General features: G+C 38.8%; 1 protein-coding gene across 2 annotated transcripts in view; it reads left to right on the forward strand.

Annotated features, from left to right (window-relative positions):
• AMPH (amphiphysin) overlaps positions 1-13,900 on the forward strand; it is a 218,248-nt gene that overhangs the window by 127,915 nt on the left and 76,433 nt on the right. For both annotated transcript variants that reach the window (XM_044946824.2, XM_025291402.3), the window contains exons 4-5: positions 4,002-4,096; positions 7,678-7,773. In XM_044946824.2, the coding sequence (XP_044802759.1) occupies positions 4,002-4,096; positions 7,678-7,773 (191 nt within the window). The remainder of the gene's footprint in view (positions 1-4,001; positions 4,097-7,677; positions 7,774-13,900) is intronic.

Genomic DNA, 13,900 nt, shown 5'->3' on the forward strand with positions numbered 1-13,900 from the left:
AAATCTTGGGTTTTATTCTGTCAATGGAGAAGGGAGTCGTTACATTCTTTTAGGTGAGGGAATGAGTCACATGATCAGATTAGCATTTTAGAAATAATTATTGTAATGGAATGAAATACAAACTAGAGGAAATGAAACTGGAGACTTTTTAGAAGTCTAGGCTAATAGTTTAATAATAATTATAGTTCACTTTTATTGAACACACGTGTGCCAGGCACAGACATAAGCTTTTTATGGCTCATTTCATGTATTATTCCTATAACATATGGTATGTACTGTAATTTATTACTAATGAATATTTTGGAAAACTGAGGTCTAGGATGCTCCAAATTTTTGGTGAGAGGGAAATGGTTCCTATCCAGTAGTAAGATGATCATTTGTCTATGTATGAATTTTGATACTTATGGTTTTGGAAACCACTAATCTTTTAAGAAAATACTCCCTTCTCCAGGGAATATTGTGGACCAGGAATTGAACCCAGGTCTCTTGCCTTGCAGGTGGATTCTTTACCATCTGAGCCACCTGGAAAGCCCAAGAAAATATTGGGTATTAGATATTATTAAATGCCACTTAGCATCTATTCTGCTTTAATGTTGCCAAATTACTTTGAAGGAAACTTGGGTTTTAGCTATGTTTTTTCCTCTTTAGCTCTGCCATCAGAGGAAATTCTAAATCTATGCCAATCTTTTTGTCTTTTAAGAGCAAGACTTGTGTTTTGTTCACCTGTCTATCTGTCAGAGTATTTCCTATGGAGGGTTGTAGAAACAGCTTTTTGTCAAAATAATTTCTTCCCAAATTACTCACTCCGCTACTTATCCACACAGCAATTAGTAGTTATTTTGGGCTGATAATAGACATATTTACTGCAACATTGTGTTTTTTTGCCTCAACGAGTAAGATCTTATATAATTTTATTTTAAACTTAAGTCACAGTTTCATTTTCCACCACAACGGTTTTTGTTCTGCAATACCATCATGCTTCTTTCTTCCTCTTAAGACATTAAGAGCTTGTCTATGTGCTGTTTATAACTTCCATCTGACTTGAAGAATTAAAAAAAAAAAAACTTTAGAAGCCTTTTGCCATCTGAATGATAGAGTTCTAACTAGTGATTCACTTTTGGTATGAATTTGAGGGGTGCATTTCTTAGTATTAGTTTGCTTAGGGTTAGGGTTAAACATGGACATTCAAGACAAATATTCCTGCCATATATGGTCAGCGGTAACTGCATGTGAAGACCACATCACAAGAGAAAGATTCTTCCTTGCTTGGACTCAGAGTGCTAGAGGATGGATGAAGCTTTTTGCATTACTTTTTGTGGCTCAGTGGGAAAAGGATCTACCTGCAATGTAGGAGACACAAGAGACATGGGTTTGATACCTGGGTTGGGAAGATCCCCAGGAGGAGTAATTGGGAGCTAACTCCAGTATTCTTGCCTGGGAAATCCAGTGGACAGAGGAGCCTGGTAGGCTACAGTCCAAAGGGTCATGAAGAGCTGGACATGACTAAGCACACACACACTGCAAGGCTTGCCTGTCTCTACACCTATAAGACTAGTTCATCAGTGTCCCCAGAGAACTGAGTCATCACCGCTTTCCCACAGTACCCTGCTGGGCTTCATCTTGTGGTTGTCAAGTCATTTAAGCTGGTGTGGATTGTTTGTACTCCTCATGGTAAAGGGCGTCCTTAAACATGTTCAGTGATGTGCCCTTTATGGAGACAGGGTCACAGGCTTTCACACTTCATGTGGCTACAGAACACGTTCATACTTTTCGTGTGCAAAAACCAAATAGGTATCTGCATCTTACCAGGGGAAAACAAGGGGGACTGTCTGTCCCCTAAAGTGAAGTGAAGTGAAAGTCACTCAGTTGTGTCTGAATCTTTGTGACCCCATGGACTATACAGTCCATGGAATTCTCCAGGCCAGAATACTGGATCCCCTTCTCCAGGGGATCTTCCCAACCCAGGGATTGAACCCAGGTCTCCCGCATTGCAAGAGGATTCTTTACCAGCTGAGCCACCAGGGAAGCCCAAGAATACTGGAATGGGTAGCCTATCCCTTCTTGAGTGCATCTTTCCAACTCACAGATTGAACTGGAGTCTCCTGCATTGCAGGAAGATTTTTTACAAAATGAGCTATCAGGGAAGCCCCTCTAGAGAGAGGAAAAGTATTGTGAAATACCAGATTAGATGATGACTCTTTTTTGGGGGGTGGGAATAATATTTTATTTTACTTCTTAAATAATTTATTGAAATATATTTGATTACAATGTTGTTAGTTTCAGGTATACAGTAAAGTGATTCAGTTATATGTATATACACATATATGTGTGTATATATACATATATATACACACACACTTCTTAATATTCTTTTCCATTATAGATTATTACAAGATATTGAATATATTTGACTGTGCTATATAGTAGGATCTTGTTGGTCATTGATTTATGTGAAGTAGTGTGTATATGTTAGTCACAAACTCCTAATTTATCCCTCCCCTGCCTTTCCCCTTTGATAACCATAGGTTTGTATTCTAAGTCTGTAAGTCTGTTTCTGTTTTGTAAATAAATTCACTTGTATCATTTTTTTTAGATTCCACATATAAGTGATATCATATATTTGTCTTTCTCTGACTTACTTCACTTAGTGTGATCATCTCTAGGTCATTCCATGTTGCTGCAAATTGCATTATTTCATTATTTTGTGCTGCTGAATAATTTTCCATTGTGTGACTCTTGTACATATTGTTTGAGGATATACTTTGATCATTTCATACATCTTATTTTTGATTTCATTTCATTTTCTGGAGCAGAGAAAAATTTATTACAAGCACCAAGCAAGGAGAATGGGCAGCTTGTGCTCAAAAACCTCAAACTCCTCAGACGCCTTCTATTTTAACTTTTTTTCCTCTCACGGTTCAACCCAAAACTGACTGCTTTAAATCCAACAAACACATGGTTGAATTTAGAGTGTTGCAGCTTTCAGTTTAACAAAAAACTTTCCCTCTTTGATTCACTGGCATTGAGTTTATAAGATGTGTCTTTTATTTCTGATGATGGCACTCTGGTTTTTCTCTCCTCTCCTTCTCTCCAGCCCCATTTCATTTCTCCTAGTGACAAAGGCCAAGGCACCAACTTAGCCAGGTCTCACCTTCTAGCTACGAGGGACAGTCTGGTGCCAAAGTGGCACTTCTCCAAGTCACCAGCCAAGATTCCTCCTTGTCTGTTCCCAGCCCTGAGTGGTCTCCACTATAGTCCGCACTTTACCCTCATGTTTTGAAGGAGGGGCAGAGGGGAGATTGAAACAGACTTAGTGACACTTTATATCACCATGCTGCACTGGGAAACTTTATATCTTTACTATTGTTAATAAACCATATTTTTGCAACATACCAAATTATACCAATAATTAAAATTCTGACCCATAGACTGAAGAACTTGAAGTTCTCTGAGGCTTCTAACTTAAAACTGTATATATAGCTTTTGATATTGGAAAAAGAATTTTTTTTTAAATTTAGGCCCCTTAAAATAGTTCAAATATTATGCCCCAAAATCCTGTTGATGGTGCTTCTGTCTGCTTTAAAAAAAAAGAAAGCTTTATTTCTAATATTCAAATTCATTTGGGATTAATTTCTAGGACTCTGTCATTTTATAGAGAAGAGCTCTAGGTGGCCTGTACATTTATGGTTTCACGTCATTTAACAAGTGACAGCAAGCCTAGTAGGACTTATTGTTTTCAGAATAGAATGCCTTGTTTATTCATTTATTTTTTTAAGATCCTGTACCTGTCACTGTTATTGTAAATACAAGAAGGTGCATGCTGTGATCAGAATCAGGAAAGACGTGACTACAGATGCAAATAGCAGCTGTACTTGCCCAGTTTTTCCTTAAACATTTAGCAAGTGTTCAAGATTTTCCCTCTCACTTAGAAAAGTAGGGGAAGGAGGAAGAGACTTTTCACCCACCTCTCTCTAACGGGAATTGTTTCTCTCCAATGCTAGGCATGCAAGAGGCTTCCATGAAGCTTACCGAGTCGCTGCATGAAGTCTATGAGCCTGACTGGTATGGGCGTGAAGATGTGAAAATGGTTGGCGAGGTGAGAGCCGGTCACAGCGCTCGGGAGGTCCAGCGTGGCTTCCCTGTGGGTCCCACCATGTCCTACTCACTCAACTTATCCTCTCTCAGCACTTCATGGCCCTAATCAGGAGGGGACACCATGTACCCGGAAGGCACTGTGCAGTTCCGCCATCCAGATTGATCCAGACTCATAGTGAGGAGTGAACATGATGATAAAACCACTTGGGTAGAAAGCTGGGCGTTAAAGACTGTTTTTCTTCAACATAAGAGTAGCACTTTTCTGTTCCTTACTACACATCTTAGCCCATTTCAGCAGGAGAATTGGCTCACAACATGATTTTATGTACTGCCCCTACTTCCCCATCCCTCCTTGAAAGCAGGTACAGGAGCTGAGAAGAGCATCTGTTTCAGTTCACCACCGGCTGGTCCATTCGCCAGTCTGCAGGGCTAAGGACAGAGCTTGCCAGTAGAAATTTAATTCATGAAATACTTTATCCCAAGACATGTCTTAACACTTAAAATGCACTGTCTAGCCCAGGGCTGTCTGGCTCTGGAAAGCAAGAAAGTAGTTACTGTTGCTTTGAGGAAGGCAGGATGGGATGTGACACTGGATGAGTTCTTTAACCTTCTTTGGCTTCAGTTTCCTCATCTGCAAAGTGAGTGTGTTAATTTTACCTCCTAATAACACACTGAAAGCCTGTGTACTCACACTCTCGACCTAGTGCACAGTGCATGTGATTGTTACAGACGTTAGGAATCCTGCTGTCAGGAGTTTTCTCATGACCAAGTTCTTTGTTAAAACAAAGAGTGGTTGTTTGTCATGCCCACTTCACGGGAGCTTATTGCTTCTCATGAGGCATGGAAGACCTAAGAGATGTGGCCTCCACAACCCAGGGGAAGGTCTGGTAGGTGACATGCTGACCATCTATGCAGCCTTTGGAAAGATGGGTTAACAACTCATCTGGGCTGCTCCCTGAAAATTCTGACACTCCCATATTGATCACAAATCATAATCTTGTTATGACTGTGATAGAAAGAGATTTTTTTTTTAATGAATAAGGCTCTTGTTAGCTCTGTTAACTTCTTTTGAAACCTTTCAGGATGTGAATTGGGCAAAATCAACCTCCACACACCATTTTTCAATGCTGTTTTGAGTAATTACATCTTCTCATATTTCTTAAATATAAAGACACTGTTTCAACAGCATGTTTTAAAGGCTTACCTCATTTTGTAAATTTCTGATTATAGGTGTAGCATTTAAAATTCATCATGAAAAGAAGACTTTTTAAGGGAATGATAGAAGCTTGCATAAATGGCTTTTCAGAACACTGTGTTACGATTCTCTGTGTGGCAAATGCCACGATCTTGACCTTTATTCCTAAGGAAACAGCTGATATCCTACCTTGGTCCTTGTGGCTTCCAGAATTTTGGGAATCTTCAGTTGCTGACCCAAATATGAGCTCTTTTGAAGGTGAAGCACCTGACACCGCATGTTCAGAGGTCTGCTCAGATAGAATATAAGCCTTTTTGTATAATGGATTTAAATTTTGGGGTTGCATAAAATTCTTGAATAAGGATCTATAACAATTAGAACTGGGTTTTAAAGGGTGAAAAAGAAAAAGAAGCAAATCAACCATTAAAAAGTGGTTTTCAACAAGACAGAAACTTCTCTCCCATAATGGACATTGAAGGTTGGCAGCCCATGTGTGGTGGGGGGAACCCACAACCATCAGGGGCCCGTCTTTGCATCCCTGATGTCATCTCTGCTTTCAAGTGACTGTCTGAGCTCTGGCTATCAGCACTCATTTCTGTCTTCCAGTAACAGGAAGGAAGAAGCATGGAGGACAAACCTCCCTTTAAGGACGTTGCCTTCAAGTCCCTCCTTTTGGCAGAATTAGTCTCATGGCCACACTAGCTTGCAGTGGAGACAGATAAATGTGTTCTGTGTCCTAGGAGGCCATGTGCCTGGCAGAAACTGGAGGTTGTGTTACTAAGGAGAAAGAAAGGGTAGATGGTGTCAGGAGACCCCAAATGTAGTGATGGGAAGAATATGGAGTGATGTTCTTGCACACTTGCTATGTGCTTGGGATTCTGTGAGGCACTTTATGTTGTCAGTTCCCTAGATTGGGTAAGCTGAAACTCATTGTAAAGTCACAAAGCTGGGATATGAACCCTGTGCTGGTGAGGCAGCCTAGTGTCAGAGACAGATCGTGGGCTTCACATTCAAGCATTGAACCCAGACTCTGTCATTTACCAGCTACATGACCTAGGCCAGGTTGTATATCATCTCTGGGCTTCAGCATTCTCTTCTACATAAAGATAACAGGAAGACTTTCCTCATAAGAATATTGAATGGCATTGAAACATGTATAATATCGTATATGAAACAATTCGCCAGTCCAGGTTCGATGCACGATACTGGAGGCTTGGGGCTGGTGCACTGGGACGACCCAGAGGGATGGTACAGGGAGGGAGGAGGGAGAAGGGAGGAGGGTTCAGGATAGGAAACATGTGTATACCTGTGGCGGATTCATGTTGATATATGGCAAAACCAATACAATATTGTAAAGTTAAAAAATAAAATAATAAAAAAAAAGAATATTGTGAGAATTAAATCACACACACACACAGACAAGTAAAGTGTTTAACCAGCTGCCTTGATGTCCATGGGTTGCAGAGTCGGACACGACTGAGCAGCTAATACTTTCACTTTTGGGCTTCTTTGGTGGCTCAGATGGTAAAGAATCTGCCTGAAATGTAGGAGACCCAGGTTGGATCCATGGGTTGGAAAGATCCCCTGGAGAAGGGCCTGGCAACCCACTCCAGTATTCTTGGCTGGGGCATTCGATGGGCAGAGGAACCTGGCAGGCTTTAGTGCATGCGGTCACAGCGTCGGATGTATCTGAGCAACTATGACTTGACATGGTGACAGTAGTCGTCATAACAGTCATGATATCTGATAGTCGCTGTGTCTATCATAACGGATACTCCATGCACGGGAGGGCCCTTTCCAGTATAACTTTAAGTTTTCTGCTGTCTGTGTGGAAGCTTCAGCAATGGTTTGTTGTTTGTATGGAGTGGCTTCTAATTTCATGGACTGCTTCAGAAGCAAGCTCTTTACTGGATTTCTTCAGACTCTTAGCCCCAAAATCCACTTATAAGGATTTATAAGGGGCCTTCTGATGGAGAGGGAGATGGAAACCCACTCCAGTATTCTTGCCTGGAAAATCCCTTGGACAGAAAGGCCTGGCAGGCTACAGTCCTTGGAGTTGCCAAGAGTCGGACACAACTTAGCGACTAAACCACCAGCACCAGGGGCCTTCTGAAGTTTCTGTTGAATATATTCTTTATTAATTCAGAAGCAGAAGCACATTTTTAAATGAGCTGAGCCCTTAGGTAACCTATATATTCAGTATTGTAAATTTAGAAATGGTAGCCAAACTAAGGTATTTTTAAATAATCCATGTTCCTTCTACCATTTACTATCCAAGGAACTAGTACTTATCTGATTTTATAGTTTCAGGCTTTTTAGAAGTTGGTGAAAGGTATCCAATTAAAATAATTCTGCATTCATCTCTTTATTTCCTTTTTTTCTTTCAGAAATGTGATGTGCTGTGGGAAGACTTCCATCAGAAATTAGTGGATGGGTCCTTGCTGACACTGGACACCTATCTGGGCCAATTTCCCGACATAAAGGTATTTTATTCTGTGTCTGTAAAGGGAAGAATTTAATGGTTGCATGTACTTATTAAAAATGGGCAAGAGATAAGTGGAGTTAAAAGTCCTCAAGCTGACATCAAAGACAGAAACTTTTTGCCTATTTAAGTGTGGGATTTTTATTCTGTTCCTATCAGTATAAAATGAAATATAGTTACAGAAATAACATTTTCCCCTTTAATGAACTGCTTCATCTTTTATTTCTCTATAGAATTCTTTTTAATCATATATATATATAATCTGATCATAAATCAGAGCTACTAAAAAATTTCAGTCTATGTTCAAACCTTTTTATTATATGGGACTTGACAAGAATTTCCATTAGGATAAACAAGGTCATGAGGAAAGGAGAAACTTCATGGCAAATGTGAAAGCAAAATCTGATCTTTGTTCTGTATTTTGTGTATGTTTATAGCACACCTGCACATTCTTAAGATGTAAGCATTTCAAATAGATTTGCATCTGGATCTAAAAATATCCTGTCTAAAACATTTGTCTTATTTAACAGTTGGATTCATTGAAAGGGAAATACACAAATGAAGGATTGAATAGCACAGTTTCAGAATTGACTCTCAAGGTAAAGATGGTTTTTAAGCCATTAGGCTTGTAGATAGCAAATGGTAGCTTTGATAGATCAACCCTCCAGTTGTTTTCCCAGCTGAAAGAGGACTTCAAGGTAAGACAGCCACATGCTGCCTTTCCTGTAGATCAAGGAGCCGTAAACCACCATCCATGGGCATTTGCAGTATCTTAGTAGGTGACCTTTGATGTAAAGTTCCATTTAAACCTGGTCTTTTTTTTTTTAGAAGCTTACAACAATACCCATTTATTAGCTCACAGTCTGTAGAACAGAATTCCAGGCATGGTTGCCTAACCTTTATAGACATTGCCAAACATCAGGAAAATACCTGCAGTAGTGTGAACTGGCTTTGGCCGTGAAACATAGTGAAACTTCTTGGCCGAAATCAATGACATTCATTTCCTTGGCCCTGCACAGAATGCCTAATGCTAGTTGGCTAATACTTCAGTGTGTTTTGGGGAAGCCAGAGGCACCAGACAAGAACCTAAGTGAGTCAGACTAGATACATTAGCCTTGTTGGCAAAATATCCTGGAGAACAAATCTAGATATCAATTCTCAGTGATGTTATCATCATAGGCAGCAGAACAATTTATTCAGTCATTATATAACTACATCCTAATGAAAAGATTTTAAGTCAGTTTTTAAAATTTTCTGAGAATTAAGAAGTTTTTAAATAAATTTTAAAATTCTGTACACAGAGAGTGCATTTTGAGACATCTTCAGATACTTTGATAGGCATTGACATTTTGTATTGGAATTTGCAGCGTTTATGGAGCAAAGATTCTCAGAATTATCATCACATTTTAGAATATTGTTTATTGGATGGTAATTAATCTTCATGAAAATCAATTTCCAATAAGTCAGAAGGAGGTAAAAGAAAAGTTTGTCTTCCTATTGGAAAATTTCAAAGAACTTCGCAACTTATCTAAATTATTCAGATAATATTTGATAGTATGACTTTGATAAGCAAATGAAAATTGTGATTGCCTACAGAAGAACACATTTGAAAAGTTGTTGGGTTTCTTTCAGGATCAAAACTTAATGCCATCAAAAGAAGTGTGAAGCATTTATTATTTGTTATTTGCTATGGTACTTCCCAGCAAGTTACTTGGAAATTAGCCATTCTCTTTAGGAGTGTAAAATTACAGAAGACAAATAGACACAGAACTCCTTATGTTGAAACATAGATTAAAATAAACTCCTGATGGATTATTTTGGTTTATGTTTTCAGTTTGTTAAAACACTCAGTGGGATTTTTACTTTTCCTGGGGTCCATGTGGTGGAGGGGCAAGCATAAAGATGATCCTCCACTTACTGAAACATCTTTACATGAGAGGTCTGGAATCATTTTTCCAGCTGCATGCCCTGAAGATAAATGAAATATATTTCATGGTTTTACCTGCATCATGAAAAGAACCTACATAATCTCTCTCTCTGTTTCTGTGAAGTCATGTTTAGACTATTAGAGCATACACATAGGGTTTCAACCAAGATAGAGAATTGCAAAAGCATTTCATATGATGAACAGTGAAGGGAACAGCAGTGTTTATCTTGGAAAAGAGAAAATTTGGAGTTGGGGAGTAGGTGGGACAGCTGCTTCTAGTGATTGAAAGACTTATCTTTTATGAAAATACACAAAAGTATGCATTTACCCAGTGGCTGGAAGTTAGAAGTGGATATAGACTCCGTTGTTTCATAAAGTGAGTGTTGAGTTTTTATATAATGAATGGGTTATTGATGAAAAGGGGCTTATGATTAAAAATACAGTGGAGAATTTTCAAAGCTTGGGACACAGTTAACCTCCTTGACTCTTGTTAATATCAACAAGCTGTGTGTAACCTCAGGCAGATTTCCAAATATTTACTGCAACCCATCAGCAAAGACTATGAAGTACCAGTTATGAGGGGATGATGTTTGACTTTTCCAACTGTGATTGGCAGGGCACCTGGTGTTACAGTTTTTTATACAGCACTGACATCTAACATCAGTGTTGTAATAAGAGCCAGCTTGTCACTAACCCAGGCAGGCTTACAGCTGTGAGCTGTTACTGTAAAATGCAGTTTAGAGTTTATCTTGGCAGCCATGCCTGAGCCACTAAGCATATATCTAGAGCAGTGGCCAAAATGAATGCCAAATTGGGAGTATTGTTGAAATTTTAAAAATTTCAGAAAATTATTTTCTTTGCTGCATAAGGTCAATTCATAGTGGGAAATCTGAAGTACTTTTAAATAAACCACTTAGTTCAACTATTTATTGGGACTTCCCTGGTGGTTTAGTGGTTAAGACTTCACTTTCTAATGCAGGGGAACAGGTTCAATCCCTGGTCAGGGAGCTACGATCCCAACGTGCCTTGTCACCAAAACAAAACAAAAAATAGAAGGAATATTGTAACATGTTCAATAAAGATTTTTAAAAAATGGTCAGCATAAAAAGCAATCTTTTTAAAAAGACAAAAACCATTTACTATTAAGCTAGTAAATTTATTTAATAAAACTTACTATTGGATGGTTAAATTAGAATTGTATCATTTTCTATGTAAAAGCTGTGGTGTATTAACTCTACCCTTACTTAGGAGATGAGGTTTTCCAAATATCAAATAGGTAAGGAAATAAGATTGGCTCTTCAAACACAAAAATATGTGCATCAAAATGAGTGATGGCCTTCAAAATAATAACTTCTACCACAGTAAGCTGAACTCTGTAATTGACTTGTCAGTTACACAAGAAAATGACTCACATTATTTACTTCACTTCTTGTTTGTGAACAAAAAATAAGATGATCCAGTGTACCTTCCCAGGCTTGGAAGTAATTGAATTTTAACGCTTTTCAAAAATCAAATTTGTCTTCAAAGAATCAAGGTTTGCTTCTTGGAAGATATTAAAGGAAACTCCCCACTCCCACGCCACCCAAGTCCGCAAAGCAGAGTTTTGTAAGAGTTTCCATAGCGTCACACAAGGCCACTGCCTCGAGGGTCAATGCTTCCTGGGAGGTAACAGATATTTGCTAAAAATAATGAGCTTTGTCACCTTATCAGACACTTCTCTCTGCTCTGCCTGGACTAATTCATTGCATATTTTAAGTGAATGTGGTATATCAGCCAAATTTTTCGGTAACATCAGTTGGAAGTGGTCTGTGCAGAGTCAAGTGAAAGGGATTGAAAGCATCTAAATGAGAGTAACTGCCTCACGGTGCCTGTTACCTCTCCTTCAGGGAGCGTGGAGGAGGAGCACAGCAGGACAGACAGTATCTGCATGACAGAGTCTGTCACAGAAACCTGGGCACTGCTAGAGGAGTACTAACCCAGAGTTAGGAGCAGGGAATGAGTGAGGCAAGTGAGGGCACAAAGGTTCAAAATATAAGGAGATGGGACTGCTCTGGTGGTCCAGTGGTTAAGAACCCACCTTTCAATGCTGGAGATGCAGGTTCAATTCCTGGTCTGGGAACTAAGATCCCACATACCACGAGGCAACTAAGTCCGCGCTCTGCAAAGTGCACAGCCCACATTCTCCTACATGCCACAGTGAAGATCCTGCATGCCACAACCAAGACCAGACGCAGCCATAAATAAAGAAATAAGTATTAAGAAAAACTTATTTTAAAGTCAAAAATTAAAAAAAAAATCTTATTTGCCTTTTTTTTTTTAATCATTTCTGATACTCATTTCTTTGACAGCTCCACTTGGTATTGCAATTCTTATGTGGCAGTGAGTTCCCCCAAATGTTGTTTGTCTTAAAAAAAAATCTTTATTTCATCTTTACTTTTGGGAGGTATTTTCACTTGGAATAGAATTCTAAGATCTCTGTTGATTTTTATTTTTCAGTGCTTAAAAGATACCACTCCATTGTATCCTAGCTTGCACAGTTTCTGAAAATTAGTCTTCTGTAATTCTTACCTTTGTATTTGCTGTTTTTCTTTATTCTTGATTTTGAGCAGTTTGGCTATGATATAGCTGGCTGTGTCTTGTTTGGTATCTTTCTCTTTTGGGATTCTGAGTTTCTTGGAACTGAATTTTGATGGCTTCCTTATTTCGTAAAGTTCTCAGCCATTATTTCTTCAAATGTTTCTTCTGACTCTTGTTCTCATCTCTTTCTGAGAAGTCCAATTTACACTATGTTAGACTATTTGATATTGTATTAGAGGCCTTTTGTGGTTGATTCTGTTGTTTTTTTTTTCCTCCTTGTGGTTTAATGAGAATAATTTCTCTTGACTTAGCTTCAACTGTACAGTTTCTTTCCTCAACTGTTTTATGTCTAGTGAACAGATGTATCCTCTGATATATAAATTTTTTTTGTCTTTAGCATTTCCATTTGATTTTCATTTAACTGTTTCCATGTATCTGCTGAAATTACCTGTTTATGTATTTTGTCTGATTTTCCAACTAGATACTTTAACATATTAGTCATAGTTATTTTAAAATTACTGATTGATACTTCCAACGTTTGGCTCATGTTTGGGTTTGTTTCTGTTGATTGCTTTGTCCTTTCTCATGGACCTTTTTTGTTTTTGTTTTTGTTTTTTTTATGTATGTGTTTCAAAATCTTTGATTGAACGTCAGACTCCATGTATGGAAGAGTGAAGACTGAAATAATATTTATGCCTGGAAGTGGGCATTCTTTGTTGGCAAGCTGTTAATGTAAGAGCTAATTGCAGCTTGAGCTGGATTTGAGTTTCGTTGTTGCTATTGTTACTTTCAGTGCACCATCGCTTTCAAATTCCTCTAGAACTGAGCTGCTAATGCCTTGAGCATATAGACTAACATCTATAATATTTTCAGACTCTTGAGGTCAAGTCCAGTTTTTGCGTCTTTGACCCACATTGGGTGGGCCCTTGCATGCCAGAGAGTTCTTATTAGTGTTCCCGTTCCCCATCAGATTTCAGGAGTCCTTGTGTGCCTGTATTGCAGAGGGGCTTTCTACCCATACATTTATCCTTCCTCCAGTGGTAAGCAGCAATTTCTTGTTATTCAGTGGTGGACTTGGAGTGGGGCAGGGCTGTTTATATTATCCTTTTCTGGTCTGTTTTAGTCAGAGTCAGTTTCACATTTGTGATTGGTCTAAGCAGGAGTTTGCTGCCCCTGCCCAAGTGGGATCAAACCTCTTCTTGTTATAGAAGTCAGATCTTAGGTCCAAGAAGTTTTTATTTTTTAAATATTTCTTTCTTTATATATTTGGCTGTGCAGGATCCCAGCTGTGGCACGTAGAATCTTCAATCTTTGTTGTGGCATGCAAACTCCTAGTAGTGACATGTGGGATCCAGGTCCCTAATCAGGGATTGAACGCAAGTCCCCGGCATTGGGAATCCCAAGTTTTAGCCAATAAACCACCAGGGAAGTCCCCAAAGAATGTTTTATGTTCCTCCCCTATGGGTTGAGATTTTTTTTTTCTCCCACCCTTCTGTGTATTGCAATTATTTTTGAATATATCCTATGGACCCGGGGAAACAATAGTATGGGAAAGACTAGAGATCTCTTCAGGAAAATTAGAGATACCGAGGGAACATTTCATGCAAAGATGGGCTCAATAAAG

Source organism: Bubalus bubalis, chromosome 8 (genome assembly GCF_019923935.1).
Source record: "Bubalus bubalis isolate 160015118507 breed Murrah chromosome 8, NDDB_SH_1, whole genome shotgun sequence".
Taxonomy (NCBI): Eukaryota; Metazoa; Chordata; class Mammalia; order Artiodactyla; family Bovidae; genus Bubalus; species Bubalus bubalis.